Here is a 22,686-nt window from a genome sequence, read left to right on the forward strand (position 1 = left end):
TTAGTAGAGAAGATTTGATGCAAACCCACATCTTTCACACTGCAAATTCCAGGGAACCTCCTCCATATGCAGCGGTATATGTATATAATAGGATTCCTGTTTGGTAGGTGATCATGACAATGATGAGGGAGTATACGATGGGGCCCCGCCATTTCAGAAGGCTGGCCAGAACAAAGGAATATGTGCCAAACCGGGAAGCAGTCAGGAGTAGCATGAGGCAGAGAGAAGAAAGCTGGAGGGCAGAACAAGTTGGCAGGGCAATGTGATGGAGAATGGATAAGAAAGAGTGTCAGAAAACAGTGCGCCACCGAGCTCCCTGATTTCAGAGGTCTAGCCTGTTGGGTTGTGACATTACATAGATGTGTCTTGACCCATCTCAAAAATTGGACATCACTGAATTTAATTAAGATCAATTAGACATTCCTCCTATTGTTCAAACACACAATACCTTATTTGTCTGAAAAGAACAAAGTTCTATATGACCTGAAAGCTTCCTGCTTCTCTATTGCTTTTCCTCATGAGAAATGAAATGCCATTTAAAACACTAAAAAATAAATAATGGGCCTGCTGGCTGGACTGTATGTGCTTCTGTATGCATTTTCTTAAGATGAGACTCACTAGATCTCAAAAGGAATCTAACATCTCTGTGATGCTATGCTTCCTTGCAAATTTCTTTTTTTCATCCAGCCCAAACTTTACCTGTGGCTTCAACCTGAGATGGAAATGCCAGCCCTCACCAGTAGTTACCTGGCATATAATGCTTTCCTGTCTCCTTTCTGATACAAAGCAAAGAGAAGCAGGTGAATGGCTTGTGAGGTTGGACCAGAAATTCAGAAAATAGTTTTGGAGGGAGCAGGCGTAATGCAAAGAGACAGCTTTGATGGTTAAAGAAGAGGGAAAAAGTCACAAGGACAGAAGACATAAACATGTGTGAAAGTCAGGTGGTTTTAGCCCATCCTGTGAGGCCCCAGCTTAATTCAGCAAGTCCTAAAGCTTGTTAGTGACTTACTCAGTGGACCACGAGTTGTTGGTGTTTCATAGGGTTTGTGACCTAGAGAGGATCAGAAGAAGAACTTTTGAGTTGTTTTGCAAAAAAACATCTTTTCCCTCCCTTTGTTCCCTGCTTTTCTGTTGACACGACAGTGTCCAAGATTCCAGAGCTCTCAGATCCTGTTTATATTTTTAAACTATATTCATGGTAGTTTTATTTATGACATTAATTGTAAGCTAAAAAGCACCCAGAAATTAGTGCTCTGCTAGGGTAAAATGTGTACCAGACACATAATGAGTAGTTAGTTGCAGTCGTCGTCGTCGTTATTACTAAAGAAAACATGGAGAGTATCTTAGCCATCTTCCTTTTTGTTTAGGTGAAATGTGAAGTCTCATAGAGGTGAGGTGATGTGCCCACGATTGCATGTGAGCTCATGCAAAGTCTTTAGTAGACCCCAGTGTCCTGTCTAATATTCCTGCATCATCTCAGGCTTAAATAGACCACTTGAGGCTTCTCTGGACTAGAAGAGATTTGCTTACCTCTTGAGGGGCCAATTGGGAGAGTCCCAGTTTGAAATTGTTTGGGGAACTCCCTGAACCTTCAAAGAGTGGGAAGTGGATGCAGAAGGGCTTGGACCTTAATGTCCTGCCTCAGCCTCTGCCCCTGCACCCTTACACATCTCCTCTCGTCCCAATCTCCCTCTTGCATTCCTGCCCCTGCCAAGAACTGGCCTCATCACTTTCCTCTAGGAGAGAAGACAAATCTTTGAATTTTTATACGGTTTCTATTAAAGGTAGAGTTGTGTGTGCGCGCCTATGTGTGTGTAATCAGTGACTATTAAGGAAAGAAAAGCCATAGAGAGCTCTAGGGCCCCAGAAAAGATTTTCTGTGTAGCCGTTTCTATGCCACACAGTGTGGAAGGTAATTATCTTTGGAGGGGATTCCACAGCCCTGCGCAGGCTTCCCCGGTGTAAGATTTATCGTCGGCTGGATTGGGTGTTCTTTTTAAGAGCATTTACTCAGCATCTAAAACGCCGTCAAGAGCGCTACTTCCTGAATGCTTCCGAGGTTGCAACTGCTAAGCTGCATCTGCCCATCTTGGAGATATATTTTTGAAATGGGATGCAGGGATTTATAAGGCCTCGTGCTTCCCGTTGATACTGACAGGAGTTGCCTCCTTCAAGCCTTGCTCGCTGCCACAGAAATTCTCCCAATGCCCAGAGCCCTCCTCCCTGCCTGCCTGGCCCGCACACCAGGGTACCTGTCGTGGGGATCGGGCCTGGGAGCACGTCCCGTTGTTTGGCGGGGGGACTCGTGCCAGCTCATCAATCTCAGAGTTAACTGTTGTCTTACTTAAACAAAGGATAGACACAAAGGTTCTTACCCCCACCCCTTCCTTTTATATGAGTCTTATGAATGCCAGAGGAAAAGTTGAGCCGTGAGCCAGCTAAATATACTGTATCATGAAACCTTAGGGACCACTGAAATGGGAACAGTGGCCCTTTACTGCTAAGAAGGTGTTTTATTGAAAATGCACTGACATACCTCTCCCCGGAGAGGGAGAAAAAGAGAAGGCAAGATGCCTGGCAGTAATACAGGTTGTTCTCTTAGGCGAGCTAAAATATAGAGTTTGGCACTCCCGTGCTCCGAGCCAGCCGGCAATAGAGTAGACGGATGTGCGTTTTTACATTAGAAGTGCCGTATTTCACCCATGGCACCCCCTCCTCCCCATTTTATTTTTTAAGTATCTTAATTTATATATTCCAGTTAATAGTTCATTACATGGCCTTTCTCTCTCCAGCTTTTAAAAGTTGTCTTTGAAATACGTTGAGGTAGTCAAAAATATCCTGGTCCTGGCAAGCTTACCAGCAGAGGGCAGACGTAAAGAAGGTTTGGACAGGAGGGTGTGCCAGCCTAGGGTCGCAGGAGGGTGGCGTGACCTGGGAGGGAGACCTGCGAGCATTGTTCAGAGGGCAGGATGGAACATGCTCCCTCTGCCTCTCTGCAGGCCTGCTGCACACCTCTGGTCTCCGGAAAAACTGACTTTCCTGCCTAGAGGTGGCCAGTGCCTTAAAATGATACTCAGCAATTTCTACATAATGAAACGTATAAAAAAATATCCAAATGTCATCTCATCGCCCGAGAGCCATGTCTTCTTTTCCCCTTCAGTGACCCAGTTCTGCTTATGCCTAAAATCGAGAGTTTGCATGTGGGTGTCATCAGCCCTGTCACTCTTGGGAGGGGAAATAAAGATTCCTGCTTGATGGCGATAGTGATTCTTCCTTCCTGATGCCTGAAGGATGAAGCTCTTTGGGAAATGCCCTCCTGCCCTGAATCATGTCCCTTTTTGAAACTTTTGTGCACCTTGGTGTAATCAGTTCTAATCTTATGGTAGAAGCAGTTCAGTAATACATTGTTTTGTTGTTGTTGTTTAGTTGCTAAGTTGCGTCCAATTCTTCTGTGACCCCATGGACCGTAGCCCACGAAGCTCCTCTGTCCATGACATTTTCCAGGCAAGACTACGGAGTGGGTTGCCATTTCCTCCTCCAGGGGATCTTCCCGACCCAAGGATTGAACCGGTGTCTCCTGCTTTGGCAGGCGGATTCTTTACCACTGAGCCACCAGGGAAGCTGTCCAGATACATTGTACATTATATTAAAACAAAAGATTATATTATAGCTGGAGCACAAATGAAAGAGATTGATTTCTTGCTGTCAATCAGATGCAGAGTTTGCAATAGATGTTGGCCATTTTTCTTTTCCAGACATGATTTTGTTTACCAGTGACAATCTATGAATATCTTTACATTTCAAGTGAGGGATTTTTTTTTTTTTTTTTGGAGAGGGTGGTAAATGTTTTCTATACCTTTCGTGCTCATCGTATTCCTAAGTTACCTGAATGTTGACATGTCAGGGTGTGTATCCAGGAAATTAACTAGGAACAATTGCATAGTAAAATGTTGCATTAAATGGAGATGCTCATGGCAATTTAGAGGATGTCAGGGAGAGAAATTTAAACTCCCATGCAAGAGTGAGAACTCACCGTCAGAAGAAAACATAATTGCTTTCACTGTCCATATAGACATAACAATGACATAAACAATGTCAATATGGAGCTAACCACCTTTGCTCCCTGGAGATGGATGATGTATTAATTTATGTTTTTAAGTAAAAGCACCACTTAAATCAAGAAGGAATGGCAGGTCCTTGGAGACAAATGCCCAAATCTCAGGAATCAGGCATGGCTGTTGCAATTTAGTTTCTCTAATTGGCTGACAGTTGGCAGTCTTTGGAGACATGAGAAATACTAAACCCGGGCTTCTCTGGAGAGACTTCTCTTCCCTGGGCAGGTCAGGAAGCCCATCCTGGAGCGAGGGCGTACAATTTTGTATTCCTGTTGTTTCTTCATTTTCTCCTATAGCAACAGAATCAGTCGGTTCAGTCTCTTTAAGTTCTGTCATCTCTGAATATGTTCTGGGTGCTCCATGAAAGTAACTGGAAAAGAAAAAGGAAATAAGTATTCAAACAAGGGTTGTCTGGAAGAAGATGGGGGATTAAGATGTTGGCCCCTCAGAATTCCCTAGCTGTCCAGTGGATAGGACTTCTCGCTTCTCCCACGGAAGGTACGAGTTTGATCCCTAGCTGGGGAACTAAGATCCCACATGCTGGGTGGTGTGGCCATAAAAACGTTGATTTTTTTTTTTCCAATCTATCAAATTATTCATCAGTTTTTATTTTATTTGCTCTTGCAGAGTGACTATCTGGTCATAATTCCTATGAGAACCTTGTAGAGATAACTGACTTCATCTGAGGAGGTGTGTTGCTCTCAGTGTTGCTAGAAATATGTGAGCCAGTGTCCAGTTACATGCCCTTTTTCTGATTATTGCCAAGCAGTTTCTGGCAAAGCAGGGCCTCAGTTGGAGCTTAGGACCACGTGGGCCTGGCAGTGTGGCTGCTGTTGCCTCCGCCGCTGTGCCGTCCATCAGAACCTGGGAGTGACGTCCTGACGAGACGTCAGACGAGTCTGACCCTTCCTTCAATACCTCTGCTCTCCATTCTCAGCTCTGAATGGGCAGTAAAACCTTTCCCTTCTTCTGTGTTCGAGGCTAAGGCTCACAGAACCAAACATAATACATGATTTGAGTCCCAGGTGTGTTATTTGGTGGTTAGAGTTTGGTGTGGGATCACAGTAATCTGTCCTTAAGTACACAGCCAGCTGCACAATGGACTCATTTAGCAACTGACAGGTTTCTTAATATGTGGTGTCTGAACAAGGGCTGTATCTGTTGTGGGTGTTAGGATGTGGGCATCAAAAATATTTTTAAGTACAGCATTTAGCATTTCCTTCACTCTTCCTTAAACATTAACTCTTCCCCCGCCCCTCTCAGGTGTTCATTTTATAATATCACGGCCTCTCTTTTTCTGGGACTATTCAGTGTCTTGTTTCCCCTTGTGGTCCATGGAGCTAGGTATATTTGATTCTTTAAAAAATAAAAATAAAAAATCACTTTGCCTTTCTGAACTGCAGCTTCCTCCTTAAATGGAGATTGCAATTTCTGTTCCAAGTGAGAACTCAATGAGCCCCTGTGGCGTAGTAACCCATTCTAAAGCCCGCCCCTCAATGCAGACTCTTCTAAAACTCCCCCAATTCAACGTGCAAATGCTACTGTTTTTATTTTTAATTATTTTCATTTTTTTGCCTTTCTGATCCAGCCTTTCCAGAATGTCCTGGCAATCATAAAATAAATGGTATTAACTATAACATTTCTATTGTTTTCCAGCCATGGAAAGCTCCGGTTCTCACAGAATCACAGGCATGGGGCAGTTAGACAGGACCAGATGGAAATGGATCTTGAGAGCCCAGAATTAACGAAGTGACCTGGGCGTATAAAACTTATCCAGGTTTATCTCTGATGGTACATTTCCTTGCCTAGAAGTAGTCTCTGAGTCACCCTGTCATGTTTGGAGAGAGGGTGGGAAGGGCTCCAGGTGGCCTCTGCATATGCTAAGCCACTTCCCTCTTCATACTGTCACCTCCCCCCTTGCCCCAAACATCAGTCCCCTAAACACCACCTCCCATGGGGCCTTCGAACCTCTCCTGCTCCACTCATCTCCCCTGCTCTATGGTCTCAGGGTGCTTAATGCCACCATCATGCAGTTTAGTACTTGTGTAACCACTGCGTTGCATCACTCTCTAATTATTTTGTGCAAGGCTCGTCTCCACAGCTGGGTCACAAGCGTCTGTAATATTTGTTGTTTGTTTGTTGTTTGGATGTTCCTGGAGACAATCAGCTTTTAAACACTAACCTGCCAAGAAGGTAGTCCGACTTGTAAAAGCATCCTTGAGTTTTACGTATGTTTCTTAAAGAATTTGTCTTAAAAAAAAAAAAAAAAAAAAAGAATTGCCTCTCTAAAGGGGACCCTGATGTTGCTCACAGACATTAAATCTCTAGCAAATTTTAATACCATTGAAAAAAAGCACATGTGGATTTTGAAATGAGTATTTCTCCTCTCTCACTGTGCCTTGGTTGGAGAGAACTTCCTATATTTTTATTTCCTGTCTTTGGGGCCCTGCCAGCCCCTACCGAAGGAGGAGGGCCTTGTCTCTTTAAGAGTCAGAACTCTACTGATTCATGGTACACTGGCAGATTTAAGGCCCCTCTCCCCAAAAAAGAAGCCCTTGGTTCTCTGTTGAATATTCATGAGAGGGTGGGGTCACATTTTTGTGACCTGAAAAATCCCATTAATAAATTTGTTATCTAACACAAAAACACTTTAGGGTGGAGCGCAGACTGTGCTGCGCCCATTTAACATCTGATCTTAAGTTGACAGTCAACTGGCGCTTTTGTCTCTTTTATTGCCAGATTAATGGAATTGCTTGCTCCCCAGCTGACCTGATTGAAATTCAGATATTTGCTTGATTGGAAATATTATCAATATGCTTTCTGGTGTACAGTAACACCTCAAATGGAAAAATACTTTCAAGTAAAACTGAAACTACTGGGTTAGGATTTGTGCCCCCCCCCCTTTTTTTTTGAGGGAAAACAATCATTGATGTCACAACCACTTTTTTGCCTCGAATATTTTGAGAAAAAGAACAAAAACGTTAGAGTCTTGTTTGTTTTGTAAGCATAGGCCAAAAGTTTTCCTCTAAATTGAACAAAGGTAAATTAGAGAGGTGATTTCTAGAGCTGCCGAAAGTGACTAAATTAACCTGGCACTGAAACCGGGCCAGTTGAGCCAACAAAGTTTAGCATATTGGTGACTTTTTTTTTTCTCTCACACTGTATTCAGCTTTAAAGAGCAATGACTACTTCTAACAGAGGTCATCTTCAAGTGCTCCTTGAGAGTAGCCAGTGTTGTTGCTGTTGTTGTATAAATAAGAAAGGAATTTAGAGAATTATTTCTTAGCGAACGAGTGGCAGATGCTTGCTTCAGCAGCTGTCGTTCTAGAGGGGAAGTAGCTTGGTTCAGCGACAAGGCACGTTGGTTGTTATTTATTCCAACCCCCGAGTCGGGTTAGTTTTCCTCTGCGCGCACAAGCACACTTTGGCGAAGCCGACTCTAGGAAAGAAAAGGGCGGGGGGTGGGGAGCGGTGGATAAAAAGAGGCCAAGGCCGGGTTAACCCCAGGGCGCGAAGCGAAAGTTCTCCCGCAAAGGCCGTTTTCGAGGAAGTTCTCCGGCGCTGCCTTTGAGCCCCGCATCCCCTTCCGATTCTCAACAGTTGCTCCAAGCAGTCGGGGTGTGCGCCCGGGCGCGCCAGTTCCCCTGCTTTGCCGCTCGGGTTGCTCTGAAAGGCCGGGACAACTCTTTGTCAGTTTCCAAGAGGAAACAAACACGCCACCCCACCAAAAAGCCCCGACCCGGCAGCCCCAGCCGGAGGGAGAGACGCGCGCCGCGCCCGGCTTCCCAGACGTCAGCCAGAGGCGGGTCAAAGGGTTAACAGCAATTAAGCGGAGTTGCTCCCGAAACAAAAGCCGGGTTTCAGCAGAGAGTGATTTCACCTGCCGCGAGGAGGGGGCCGGGGGCGCGGGCGCAGGGCACGGGCCGCGGAGCCCATTGTGTGGGGCGCGGCGCGGCGCGGGGTGTTTAGAGGCGGGTTGTGATTGGTGGAGCAGGGCGGGGCGGGTGGGCGCGGCGCGGCGCGTCTTGTCAGCCCGCGAGCCGGAGCGCCCCTGCGCGCGTGCAGTCCGCCCGCACGCCGAGGCCGCCGGACCCCACGCCCGGCCCGCGCGGGCGCCCCGAGCCGGCTCCGCGCGCCTGGCGGCTACATGGAGAGTGTCAGGTTGGTCCCTATGATTGATATTCGCCGTTCTGCTCTCCTTCCCGGGCTCCGCGGTGCCAGCTTCCTGGGGCCTCATTGGGGAAGGCAGGAGCGCCCGAGGGTTTCTAAGTTGAGTCTTTTGGAAGAAAAATAATAATAACCATCGCTGTTTACCAACTTGGGTGGGAGTTGCGCTCTGGAAGTGGAGGCGGAGGAGGGAGTGGAAGGGTGGGAAGAAGCAGCTCCAGGCCTGTGGGTCCTGAAAGACAGAGATCACTCACCTCCCCCCCCCCCCCTTCTCTCTTGCTCTCCCTTTTTTTTAATGTTCATGGGTGGGGTGTAGTTGAGAGTTGGAGGAAGTCCTGCTTGTGTTTTGCTCTCGCGCTCTCGCTCGCTCTTTTTTTTCGTTTGCGACTCGTTTTCTGCCGGTCTGGCCTTCAGGCAGCCACTTTGGTAAAGCCCTCGCCATCACTCCTTTCTGGGGACGTTTCTGGGGTGTGATTTATGTCACTTTCAGAGCGTGTGAAATATACAGGGAGCCTTCCCTCTCAATGTAACCCATGTAGATGTTTCTTTGGTTCTGATAGTTTGTTTCTATATCTGTCTAGGCTATTTTCAGCTTAGCCGTTCAAATTCAAGGAGTTCACACACAGTCAAGGAGCGGGGGGGGGTGGGGGGGAGTGGGGGGGTGGGGGGGGTGGGGGGGTGGCGGGGAAGGGAGACGAATAAAGCCCCAGGCCAGAATGGGCAAGCCGATGGAGGGGCACCCCGGCAGGTTTGGGAGTTTCAGCCTCTGCTGCATTACTTTGCTGGTTAAGTAGTGAGTGGGGTTTGGGTTAGGACGCGCAGCCGACTGAGGAATTGCCACGGGGTGCTCCCATCTGAACGGTCTCTGAATGTAGCAAACTCAACTGTCAGAACTGCCTGAAGGACGGTCAGTGGAAAGGAGACTTTCTTGTGCCCCCGCCCCCACCCCCAAGTGTCGTGATGGGAAGGAGGGGACCTTTAGGAAGTGGGTGGTAAAGTTTTAGAGCAAAGTACATATAGACTCTTCCTCTTTGGGATTAACTCCTTCAAGGCCTGCTGATTCAGAGTAAAATATCTATTAATTTTATATTCTTGTCCACACAGATCAAATGCTCTAATCAAGCCAATTTAAAAATGCAAATCACCTAATTTCCATAGATTCCAGCATTCTGAAAGTGACACATTTGGGGGGAAAATTAAGCCTGATAACAGGAAATGTGAATCATACTATCAATGACTAATCTGCTTAAGAAAAAATAAGTTACATTTATTTTATTAAGAAGTCAGTGTTAAAAAGAGCTTCTTTTTTTTACTTTAAATCGAGTGAAGTTTTTATTTTAGTAGCGACCTTTTATTGCTTTTTGTTGTTCATTTGTTTGTAATAGATTTTCCAAAAGGAATGTGCAGTCAAAGGTGGTTTATGTGGTGAAGTGTTCAAGCTAGCATGTCATTGTCAGAAACCTCAAACATGATCACATTAGGATTCTAGTTTAGGATCTGTGCTGTTACTGTCGTTTAAAAGAATACAAGGCTTTCTCGAATGTTAAGACTCCTCCTGAAATGAACCGAATGAAGGCAGAAGCGCATTCTCCTAATTGATGCCCTTCACTTACATTGAAAAAAGGTCTGCTTCCATTTTACTTGATTCTTTGTAGCTGCCTGACACATTTCAGTGAAAAGTGTGTAAAAATGAAACCAAAATACAGACTGCCTACCCAGAGACACTGGCTGACTTATTCTAGGATGTGATAGAGCCAAACTGAAAACGGATTGGGCTGACACTTGATAATCAAAGTTGATTTATTGTTCATTAGTACTGCATTAGCCCTTTCAGGCAAGACAGTTATTTGTGTAGTGGCCTGTCAAGAGCAAGACTACCAGCACCTGTCATTTCTAAGGCATGAGATAAGCAACCAGATATTAAGATGATGCAAATAAAAATATGTTGGACTAGGTAAAGGGCCACGTGATCATAATTTTTTTTTTTTTTAAAGAAAAAAATTGGTCAATGCCAATCTGTAAGAAGTCTGTTAAATGTGTGTGTGTGTGTGTATTACCCTTAAGGAGTACTTACAGAATGAAAGTAATGGCCTTTATGCTCTCTCATTTGCCCCGAGAACTTTCTTTTCTAACCATATATGCAGTTCATTTGATAAAAAGTTGGTCAGTTAAGGAAATGAGGAGCCTAACATGCCAATTCTTTAATCTGAGTAATTCATGGAAGGTAGATTTCCCATTTGTGTTGTGTTTTTAAATAAATATATTTCATTAAATGAAACTCTCCTAAGCATGGACTGATTTTATGAAGATGTGATGACATCATAGCTAAGCTATGATAATGTCGGATAATAATGTCAAGTGCATTTTCTGTAACATGTTTCACTCTCGATTTTTTTTTTCCTTCCTTCTCTGGAAGGGAATGATCTCATGACATACACAATAGAAAACAACCTAAGTGTCAAAAGAAAATAAAATTAGTGAACTTTTGTCTGCAGCCATAGAAACACAGATTAACTCATATTTTTCCGGAGAACAGAATGGAAACATTCTGCATCAAGCTATAGAGTGTATTGTCTTCTCTGAATTTTCATTTGACAGGGATTTTAGAGGCTGTGATCTTAATTAAATCTCAACTAGCTGAAGTAATGCATCTAAAGGCATGCAGTGTTGCGTAACCTTGCTCAGTTGGTAAACCATAAATCATCAGAAAGCTTATGATAGGAATGGTTGGCTTGAATTTTTTTGTTGTTTGCAGTCAGATGTACCTTAAAAACAAAACCCTGACCATCACTACCGTGTCTTTGCACGTTGTCAGGAGCTGTCACTTGAAAGATAAACTCTTTCATGACACTGACCAGTTCTGCAACTTTTCAGCCAACCTCCACACAATTGCAAGGTACAGTGAAATTAAAATCCAGATTAATTAAAAGCAATGAAATTCCAGCTTTATTTTGGCTAACGTGGCAGAAGTGTGTTGCAGCTACAGTGCTTCTGAGACAGTCAGGAAATGGTAGTGTGACCAGCGTCTAAGCCAGAACTAAAATGTTAATAAAATTTGAATTGGCAAAAAAGAAGATTGAAGAAATTTATTCTGTGATTTAGTTGCAGATGAACACCACTAAAGAGAAATGGATAGCTATCCTCTTAGGAATTGGACAAATAGAGTAGTCAGAATCCACTTCAGGTAGTTCTGTGACTGAGTGTGGTTTACAAGCAGGAGTATTAGGCAGCAACAGTTGACCAGAAAAGGTTCGAGTAAATAAATGCATAGTGCCTGTGTATGTGTCTGTTATGTGTTAAAATGCATATGAATTTGATGACAAGGAATTAGAGTAATTTAATAGCTATTAGATAGTCTCGATCTTACAGATTCTCCTAGTGATTGTAAATACTTGGTTATTTACTTTTAGTGCCTTTTAAACAGATTTCTTTTTCTTTTTTTTTTTTTTTTACTGCTGTGTATGCTGTGGTAGAAGCAGCCATCTACACGTAAAAATTGAGAAAGCTATCGAGTGATACATTGATCCTATACATCTTTGTAGAAAATACATCAGACTTGGAGTTATGCTGCTGATACTCTGTAGCTCTCTGGGGGCAGAGAAGGAATGGACTTTGTGTATACCTACATGCCTAGATTTGGGGATAAATTTGAATTTGTTGCTCTTTGGTGAAAGATTTCTGTTCTTGGCAGCAGCATGATGTTTCTGGACATTGGTTTGAGTCATTTCTAAGTGTGCAGTACTTTTTCCCCCTCCTCATAAATGGCTTTCTATATTCACCTTTATTTACTCTTTTTAAAAAGAGAAAACTCAGTTACCTCTTAGCTGAACAGTCCTCTGCAGGTTGTGGGAACTTGAATTATCTGGAAAGACCTGAGCTGGGCCTCGACTTGAGGATTGTAGGAGTAATCTCTGAGTCTTTCTTCCAACCTGGCAGCTTTTGAAGAGAAATTAATTTAGAATGAGAAAAATAAATATTGAATACATGCACTGTGCCTCCTTTTCCAATCTGGTTGAAAGCAGCTAATCAATGAAGTTGCAGGCTAAATGTTAGGGTGCACTTTTGGGGGGATACCTTGGTATCATGTTTTAATTTTTAAGCTTTATCTGGCCTTTAAATCTGAAACATCATTGTTCAAATAACTGAGAACAAGGTAAATCAACAACATCAAAAAGGTCGGCTTCTGTGATTTCTCAAGGGCTTGTTATTTTGTACTTCCCAATTCTATTTGATGTCTTGACAAAACAAGATGACACAGGGGAGAATACATTAAATTTTGATTTTTTTCATCTAACCTGTTACAGTTGTGGCAGCTTAATTTCTTTTACTTTGTCCTGAAGATGGTTTTTTGTACAATTACTCTAATTGTCACACCACTTCATGAGGGTGGGTCTGGCTTTCCCATTTGCCTTGATTTTTACTAGGCGTTTTTGAACATGTTTTGTCCTTTATCACATAAGGAGCTTTGGGTTGGGCTCTGTCTTCATTAGAAATAAATCAGTGAATGGTGAGATTGTCAGAGAAGCAACTGATGTTTTCTCATTAGAATCTAATTTGCACCCTTTAGTTTAATTGTTATGGATAACGTGTTGGAAATTGGCATGGGAAACTACATAATTTGAGAAACAGAAGTTGTAATTCTGAAGGAAAAAAAAAAAGTGATTGCACCCTCAGTCAGGTCTTAAAAACTTTGTAATGATCTAATTTTGGCCTACCTGTATGTTCAAATTCAACTAAAATCCCCCCCTCCATCTCAGTAAATAATAAAAAATAAAAATGTAGTTAAGCACCTCTATTATATTTTCAGTGCTGGTTAAAATGTGAAGACCTGTCCATTTAATTCTTAGTTGTAGAAAATGTGTGATGTGCAAAAGATCAACATTTAATTTTTCTTCATCTAACAGTATCTGTTGATCTACAACCATGTCTCCAAGTTGTCTTTCCTTATTCTAATCCTCTGTGTGTGTCAAATAAGATGGATACAGTTGCCCTCCCTTGCACTATTTTTGAATAATGCTTCAATATAATGGAGCTTATTTAGCCAAGGCCTCTTCCTTTTTTCTTCACGACTGTGGCTAGAATGTTTTCTGAGGTGCCTTCTTGGAATAGTTCTCTCTCCTCCTCTTTGCAGTCCTAAAAGACCATTTTCGTTGTTGTTAAGATAAACTATCATAGCAGGTTTGATCCATGTGCACTAAATTGTTTTCTATCCCTCTTCCAAGAGAAAGAGACTGAACAAGGAAAGAGGAGCTTTTTTCTGGATTTAAATAATAATATTAATAATAATAATAATAGTTGACAGGTTGAAAAGATCAGGGCTTATTGGATGATTATTTTCATGTATAGCTTCCATTGTTTCCTGTATTTAACGGTCGCTAATGGGGGAAGCGATTTAATTCATGTAAACTTTACATTTTTATGCGAATGAAGCTGATATTTATTAGAGCTAAAACAATTACACTGGCACTCAGAGAGTAACCTTATGTGCGTGGGGAAATGGGAGAGAGCAGTGGAGGTCCCATGAATGCCTGTGCTGTAAACAAATATGAATCTATACCACTTTTTACAATTTAGAGACAAAAGAAGAGCTCAGAGAACGTTGCTTATTAGGCTTAGAGATTGCTTATTAGGCTTGATAACCTGAAATAACACCTGATTGGCAGTCAAGTCTTGGCCATACAGTTCTTCTTGAAAGAAGGATAGCCCTTTTTGATAGAATGTAATAAACAAAATGATAAAAAATGAAATGCTAATTGCATTTTAAAGAGGTCTTTTTTCCCCTAAAATTTTAATAAGTGGTTGTATTGTTACTGAGAGAACAGTTATGCTAATGACTGACTACTTAGATGATTTTGCATTAATATAATAACCATTACCTGCCTTAATGCTTTGTACAGTATTGTGGCAAAATAGCGAAGCCTAAAAGAGTTATACAAAAAGCAGAATTCTATAATGAAACAGAATTATACTTTACACATGAATAGCATGCTTTTTAAAAAATTTTTTGAAGACTGAAATATTATGTCAGAAACATATTTTCTTTCCAGTATGATATAGCTGCCTCACATGCTATCTGTGGCTTTTGGGGGATTTTGTGTGTGTGTTTTCCTCCTTCTTTCTAAATACCATGGGGAATAGATAGAAGCTTTCTAACTTTTTTGTTTGGTGATATATCAGTTGTATCCACTGGGTTATTAATTATGAACACTGGTCTCTCTTGGAGGGGGGCTTGCTATTTCTTTCCTTTCACACAGGCTAGCTTCTGTATGAACATATCAAATTTGACATAGGTTTTTTTGTTTTTTTGTTTTCACATGGGGAGCCATTTTCTTTGGTTCTGCTTTGATGTTGTGGAACATTCTAATGTAATTCATTTGCTCTTACTTGATGAACCAAGTAACACTGCCTAACCTGGTCAGTTATCATCCAGGTAGAGCCTTAGATCTAGAAAGGACTTCAGTTCCTTGGGACATCCATGAAGTGAATAACCAGAGATGAACAACAGTTTCTAAATTATTAATCCAGAGAAATGGAAATACAACAATACTTTAAATGTGTTTATCTTTACATTTGCATTATTTGTACCCATAGCAGTTATGAGAATATGCTCATGTCCAAGATCTCTGTGTATTTATACCTGGCAGCATTTACTTAGAGTTAACATTGAGTATAAACTAAAGAGAAAGAAAAAAAAAAAGGATGACATGTTATTTTCAGTATTTATATTGTGTCATCTCCCCTCCCACCCAATTCCTCCTATTGTCTCTGGGATTAGAAATAAAGTATTGTTTCTGTGGGTGTTCTTATTTATTTGTTTGCTTTTTACACTATCCCCTTCCCCCTCACCTACCTTTCCCCATTGAGGATGCAGGGGAAAAATAAGCCAGATTATTTCAGTGGTCTTCTAGCGTTCAGCTGCTTTATAAAGCCGTTTGGAAGTAAAAGAAAACTGCATCAGGGAGAATTTACACAGCAGTGGATGGGCTTTGACCATCCACTTGTTGTGCCGAGAACGAGGGTGGGAAGGCAGCGCAGACGCGCACCACAGCGCCCCGATGGCCGGCACAGCCGTTGGGCTGCCATGCTCGCAGGTTTGTGCGCACCTGGGGTGGGCCACACCCGCTTGCCATCAGTCAGCAGTGTATCAAGCAATTTTTTTTTTAATTCCTGACTTCCTCTTGAAACTCAACTAAAGAGTGTTAACTGTGTGTGTGTGTGTGTGTGTTTTAAATTCAGTTTTGTATGCTAGCATTCTTTAAATGTCTGCCAGAAGTTTAATTTGAATTTCTGATCCCTGAAGGCAGCTAGACGGAATCATTCTCGTTCTTCATAAATTGCCTTCTATGATTCATTGTTAACTCATAAAACATACTCATTTCTATATACTCAAAGAGTTAAGGTAGTTACAGTATCGGGGATACTTTTTTTTTTTTTGCATTACATTTAAACTGTCATTTGAGAAAGAAATCAAGAATGAGCTTGAACTCCTAGTTAAGGCATGAGCCCTGTAGCACACAAACCTCAGAAATTAATGTTTTTATCTCAAGGAGGGTAAGGTAGATGCATGGAATTGGTGGGGGGGAGTTTAGTTTTGACTGAATACTCTGAAAGAGGAGCTCATAAATACTAGAGCGCTGTAGTTAAAAACTCACATGACTGTTTTAAATACTATTGATTTAAACCAGTGGCTAGATTTTATGAATCAAAGTGTAATTTCAAATCCTTGGCCATATTTCTCAATGCTGAAGCACTCTCTCTTGTGTGCCTTTAGCTGCTTTCCAGACATTCAACACAGGATTAAATGATAGTAGTTACAGTGATCAATAGGTTAAGACCAGTACAATCACTCTTGCCGCTAATGACCTCAGTAGTAATGGGCAATAAAGTGTGGGCTGTAATAGCCTCTCGCTGGTACTGCATGCCCTTTGATTCCCAGTATTAGTAGGGACTAGCTACGTGAAAAAGTTGGACATCGAGAGCTAAAGCAGTGAATATGTAGGCTATAATTCTTAACTATTTAAAGCCTCACACTGTGTTCAGATTTCTTCTTCTTTTCCTTTTCCACCCCACAATGGTTTCTGGTTCGTTTGGCTGTGTTTGTGAAAGCTTTCCATAACTGATTTTCATGACATGTTGGAGGAGAAACTTTGGGGAAAATCTCAGTTTCATTATGTTTATAAATGAAGCTCAAGCCCACTCTGGAAGCTCAGCGTTAACTGGTGTGAAAATGTGGTTTCAGATGTAAAAGCAGAGCTGAGGCCGTCAGGATCTGATAGCCCACTTCTGCTCATTCAGAGACCTGTCACCAGGCTGGAGGATTACTCAGGCTTCTCGGCCCTTTCCCTCCTTTGGCTGTCTGCTGCTTTAAGCGTTTGATTGTTCGTCACCACCTCCATGGAGATGTCCACGGGGGAAAAAGAAGGGGAGACTCAAGATCATTTTACTGTTCTGTAACATGACTATGGATATTGAATAAAAACTCTGGGGAAAGGAGATTTAAACTGTTGACTGTATATGGGGATTTAAAAATTATCTGTGGGCATAAGTCCTTTTTTAAACTTTTAGATCTGTTTTGTTGAAGCATAATTTACATATGATAAAGTGTATTTGTTTTAAGTAGACAGTTGGAAGGATTTTGGCAATTGTATCCACCTCTGTGACCACCAAACCAACCAGGATAGCTGACTCTTCTCTCACACCCAAAAGTTCTCTGGTGCCCATTTCTAACATAGGGTTTCCACAGTCACTTTAAAAATTGTGAGCACGAGACTGTCTATGGTGGTTTCTGTTAGAATACTGTTAATTTCTCGTGCATCACCAGCTTAGATCTTACACCACCCTGTTCCTGTCTATTTTCCTGTTCATCACCATCAGAAATTTGGCTCAAGAATATTTATTTTGTATATCATCCAAGAAATGCAGGGCGAAAAAAAGAAACCTTAAACATGGTTCTTTTGTTTGCTTAATCAAACCTCCCTGTGTGATGATGCAACTCTCAAGGAAAAGTAAACTCCCATCGTGATATGTTGGCTTTTGCTGCTCAAAAGATAGTGATTGGCACCCAATACAGATTGAAGCATTCAGAAAGTTTCTCCTGTATGAAGACGGAGTCAACTAATTGGAACTAATTTCTAGATGGTTAGATGTTTGGATAGTGTCTTCTTGGTGTTTGTCCTAGATTAAATGCAAGTTCACTGTTCTCATCATTGGTGATATTTTGTGCGGCGGAGTATCTTTTTAAAAGGATAATTTATCCATTCATATACATCTGTCCCTGTTTGCATATAAAAATATTCAGACATGCCCATCTGTTTTAAATTACAGTGTATCTACATCTACACTTAAAAGGCCACTGCAGTAGGAAGAATTTGATGATGACCTTCCAGACTTGGGCTAATGAAAATTTTCAAATGTTCCAGCTAGTGTTTTCCAAACGATGAGAGACTTGCATGTAAACATCCCCCAACACAAAACATGCCCACAACAACAGTGGAGGCTGTTCACTGTATATGCATCTGACCTTCAGGAACCATTTTTAGTTCATCAAAATTAGTGATGCTGAGAAATCGGGACATCAGTGCATAATGACTGTGAAATTAGGAATGAGAGCTCGCTATGCAAATGACAGGACAAATCATGTGAAAAAGTCAAGATAAACTGCATATTAAGACATTATGTTATATAAAATTAATACTGCATTTCTCCCTTTTGCTTACTGCTCCCCTGAAAGATTTTTTTAATTCTTTTATCTTCTGATCAGCTATTGTCTGCCGGATTTTTTTTTTTTTAAGTGGCACACAGGCAAAGTGCAAAACATGTTATTATTACCTTTTATTGTAATACATGAGATGACAGCAGATCCTTTTTAACAAAGTATATCCTTTACTGCTTCTAGCTTCTTGCTGTCACATGTTTGATTAGAAACCAAAGAAAAGTAAGATGCTTAAATATTACTGTTCAAAGACATACAGGTTTTGTCTTTTCTTTCATTTTTTTTTCCCCTTTCCTTATCTTTTTATTGGGGGGGGATAATTTTTCATGAAATAGTCTTCTTGTATTACGGGGCCTGACAAAATGGTTCTCATGTAGTCTGCAAATTAAACACAAGTGCAGTGATTATTTTGAATAGCTAAATTACATTCTAGAAAGCTTGCAGAATTCATAGCATTGTCATTAGGTATCCGCTTGAATACAATTTGTGTAACCTTGGCCAAGACAGCCTGTCATTTTAATGTCAGTGTTTTATCTGAACAAGACATCATCCTTTCAGATACAGTGTGCAGGTTTCTTGCAGAGATGCCCGTGCAGAAACGTGTTAACAGTTGCAAATATGAAATGCTATCAAGTTCATCACTGTAGCTGTTTGCCACTGAAATGTCATGGAAAGCGGCTTTTATACTATGAAAGAATTGAGACATCTGTGTGCTGGGTGAACAGGGAAGGGTACAAGGCATCATAGAAAGGGTCTGTGTTGCAGTTCGCAAGGTGCACCCAAGGTTCAGTTGTCCACAGGACTCGGTGTTCATGCACTGTTCTCAAAATAACTGTCCGCAGAGGACTGATTGTATTGGCTCCAGCTGGGAAAATATTGGTTCCCGTTAAACTTCTTCCCTATAATTCAAGTTGGTGTTAACTTCCTGTATCTCACTATGACCAAAAACTCATTAAGCAACTGACGTCACACCAACCTTAGCTCCGGGTAGCTTATGTTAAGCTTTTACTCCTTGTTTGCTTACCAACTCTCAGGAACACTTGTCAGTGGCTGCAAGGTTTTGTTTTATGTTTCTTTATTTGAAATCCACTACTTGATTGATTAGAGTTCGTGGCTGCATCCCCTTTGGACAGAGGAATCGCATATGGGAAATGGGTCAGTCCTCTAAGCAGGCTGAAGACAGTCTGTCACTGAACGTGGAAGGCTGAGTGCTGTGGGTGTGCGATTTCCTGGCTTCCTATTTATCCTTCGTTAACGTTCTAGGTTCCCGTGTCAGTGGCTATGATGACACCTCAAGTTATCACTCCCCAGCAGATGCAGCAGATTCTCCAGCAGCAAGTGCTGAGCCCTCAGCAGCTCCAGGTTCTCCTCCAGCAGCAGCAGGCCCTCATGCTTCAACAGGTAATGGTCCCTCCTCCTTCCCCAGCATCCCATGCCTCCAGGGCCCCACCCCTCCATTCATACTTGCCCTCACCTGAGCAGCTCTTTTGCCCATCGAAGCAGTAAGCAGAGCGAGGCACGTGGGGTGGGATGTACATTGGTCCCTGGGTGATCAACTGCTTTTGCATCCCTGAAAGAGAGGGACCCTGCCAAAGCCGTGAGGGTTTGGGCCGGGAGAGTACCCGATGGACTGAGATTAGGGCTGTAATTGGACTTGGTAGAAGTAAGATCTTTTCGGCTTAGGGGGCTTTGCGCTCTTTTATTTGGTAAGCCCAGAGGCTTCTAAATGGTGTGAATCAAAGCAAAACGAGAGCACGTCAGGAGCAGGTTTAAATGTGACAGCTCTCAAAGTCCCCATTTCAACTCAGAAGCGAACAGAACTTTTCAACATCAGGAAACATCTTGGAGTTTGTTAACGGTCAGGTGCACAGTTGGTTTTACCCCTTTTGTGTCTGCTGATGCTGAAGTAAACTTCTGGCTGCCATGGTGCCATGGGGACCTCATAGTCTGCTTTGATGGACCCCTGAACCAGATAGAGGGGATTCGGGACCATAGCGATGGGAGCTGCTGAGGCAAGGTGGTGGGGACTGGATGCAGAGGAAACTGGCCACACGGTGATGTCCACACGGAACAGCCCCCAGCACCGCCCGAGCCTGACACTGAGTGAGCATGCACAATCTGCAGTAGAGATTCACCAGACTCCCTCAGCAAGGGCGCTTTAGCTTTGTTGTACAATCAAAGGTCATTCCTTGCCTTCTTTTAATTAGTTTGTGTAGAAAAATGGTATGTTTTTCATCAGTTCATTTTGGAGATTACTTTTCAAACAATAATGCCAAGAAGAGTCAGCATGCACTGAAATTTATTGTCGAGTTTCAAACTAAAGGTCAGGCCATTACAGATAAAAGGATGCTATTTTTCAAATCACAGTTTGTGTATGGCACCGAAAGGGACAGTGGCTTGGCAGTGCCCTCTGTTACTTACCGTCCTCTTTTTCCTTTGTAGCAGCAGCTTCAAGAGTTTTATAAAAAACAACAGGAACAGTTGCAGCTTCAACTTTTACAACAACATGCTGGAAAACAGCCTAAAGAGGTACCGACAATACATATTTTACTTTCAAACCACAGATCCCAGAGGACTATCTCATGGCTATTAAACTGTCATTCATCTTTTAAATGATTGCACAACTGAGCTGACTCTATCGGTTCTCAGCTTTCAGACTGAGAGTTATTGTCCTGTTTTCTTTCAGATTTTTCTGGGTTCTGTTCACTGGCTGCCACGTATTTTTGAACACTGCTACAGGTGTACCTCGTATGGGCGCTGGGAAGAGGAGGCTGGGCCGAACCTTTAGGGTGACTTTTGCAAACGCACCGCTGAGCTGAGATTTAGCTGGGGGAGGTGAAGTGCTCCCAGTGAAATTTTACCTGGGCGTGCACTTGATATTTTTTCTCCCAGCTCCAAGAGCTTGGGTGTTGGTGATGGCTTTTGCCTTCAGAAAAAGAATCCCTTATGCCAAAAGTTAGAGCAGGGTTCAGAACACCCCATCTTTGTTGAACAACTTCTTCCAAGTTGCATGGTTCATAATTGCTAATGGCAGGCTTGGATTATTTGTGTCTTCCTGAGAAGAACTTGTGTATTGCGATATCTTCTGTGTATGCAGGCCTTTGTAAGTGGGCATGGTGATCATGTGTGCCTACTGCCCAGTTAGGTAACAGGATTCTCTCAACAGAAGGGAAGACCTTCCCAGGCAGGGTTTCTGTCCTACCTTCTATGCGACTCAGTGTGGCCGAGGCTTGGTCAGATGAGGGAGTATCTCTGGGCATGTGTGTGTTATCGTGACATCTCTCTTCCCGTTTCAAAGTTATCCAATGTCACTTATCTCTGCATGTTTTCACGGTGGACTGAAATTCTTTGCATTTGAGTATTCTCCTCGGAATGACAATGTAGATCTTGGTAAACAGCTCGCAGTCCCGCTGAACAGCTTCTTTGCTGGCCTGCAGCAGGCAGCCCCTGCCTTCAGCTTAGAAGGAGTCCTGCCAGGTGACTCTGTCCCTGGCCGTCTCAGGAGCACGGGTGCCTGGAAACGCCTGTTTTCGCACGTTGGGAATGACCCAGCCATTCTCACTGTGCCGGTTCCTCGCTCTGCACAAACTGGGTACATTTTCCTTGCTCTGCCAAGGGTTCACCCTGGAGTCCTGGTTAGCAGCCTGGATGGAAACCCCTGCAGAGTAGGGGCAGTTTGGGGCTGAAGGGGAGGAGGTGTTTTAATGAAACTGCTGACACAACCTTAAGTACGGTGCCGCGCTACCGGGTGCTGCTATAATAAAAAAGGGAACAGATTAAAAAGTGTCTAAAATGTAAATCTAAAGGACTAACAGTAATTAAAATGGAAATGGCACAGGGAGGGAAGGCATGTAATTGTGAGATATCACTGTGCAGAAGGCTCTCAGCTTTGTTTTGCTGGCTGTTTTTCTAATTCAGTAGGGCTTACTCATCAGTGGCAGTTCAATGCGCGTTAATGACTCTGGGATTGCAGGCATCACTCTGGACAAAGAAATGATTATTGTGCGGTCAAAAGAAGTTCAAAGACAAGAAGGGAATTTCAGTTTTTTCCTTAGAGATCCACATTCAAGAGCATATAAATTAAGCCAAATGTTAAAAACCACAGTCTGAAAGCTGACTTCAAAGTCACAACTCTCTAATTAATGAACTGCGAGCTTCAGTTTGGACAAGTTGTGGTTTGATGCGCCCATAAATCAACATGACAGGCCTGTTTCACAGTCTCAGACAGTGCTTGTCACGGAGTCACATCAGATGTAAACACAGCAGAAAAAAGAAGGGATATGAAGGAGGTGCAATTGATCAACAGAATTGGTAAAAACCCACTTTTGAAGCACATTATGCATGATCACAGGAAATGGTTACAGCCTCAAGAGGTTTCCCCTTCTGCTGTTGCTTTTTTGAATCAGATTTCTAACAGCCTTCAAAAGGGAGAATAAGAATTATGGAGTTTCTCCCCTGTGGCTCGCAGGCAATAACCCCCTGTTGTTATTTTGTGCTTCTTTCTTTTCAAAGGCATCAAAATTTAGTTTTTTAAAGATCTTTAACTCTATATTTGAAGACAAACAAAAAAGGGCCGCACTGTCATTCTTATCAGTTACCAGGGATTGTGTTTTTCCTTTCTGTTGCCACTTCTTATTAACCTCTTACTTGGTCTGTTAGACATAGTTTGGAATGCACGTCTGCATGCTGGGA

General features: G+C 42.5%; 1 protein-coding gene across 50 annotated transcripts in view; it reads left to right on the forward strand.

The window, feature by feature from the left end:
* Positions 1-22,686, forward strand: part of FOXP1 (forkhead box P1) — a 721,956-nt gene that overhangs the window by 607,102 nt on the left and 92,168 nt on the right. For 31 of the 50 annotated variants that reach the window (XR_015151275.1, XR_015151276.1, XM_086366737.1 and 28 more), the window contains 2 exons: positions 19,258-19,395; positions 20,437-20,523. Coding sequence is in view for 48 of the 50 variants with exons in the window: in XM_086366737.1 (XP_086222863.1) it covers positions 19,258-19,395; positions 20,437-20,523 (225 nt within the window). In the remaining 2 variants the exon portion in view is untranslated. Of the gene's footprint in view, positions 1-8,168; positions 8,277-19,257; positions 19,396-20,436; positions 20,524-22,686 lie in introns of those variants that run through there. The other 19 variants (XM_086366741.1, XM_086366745.1, XM_086366760.1 and 16 more) reach the window with 3 other exon arrangements.

Source organism: Bos grunniens, chromosome 22, assembly GCF_055505025.1.
Source record: "Bos grunniens cultivar Pamir isolate PY7600 chromosome 22, Bosgru_T2T1.0, whole genome shotgun sequence".
NCBI lineage: Eukaryota > Metazoa > Chordata > Mammalia > Artiodactyla > Bovidae > Bos > Bos grunniens.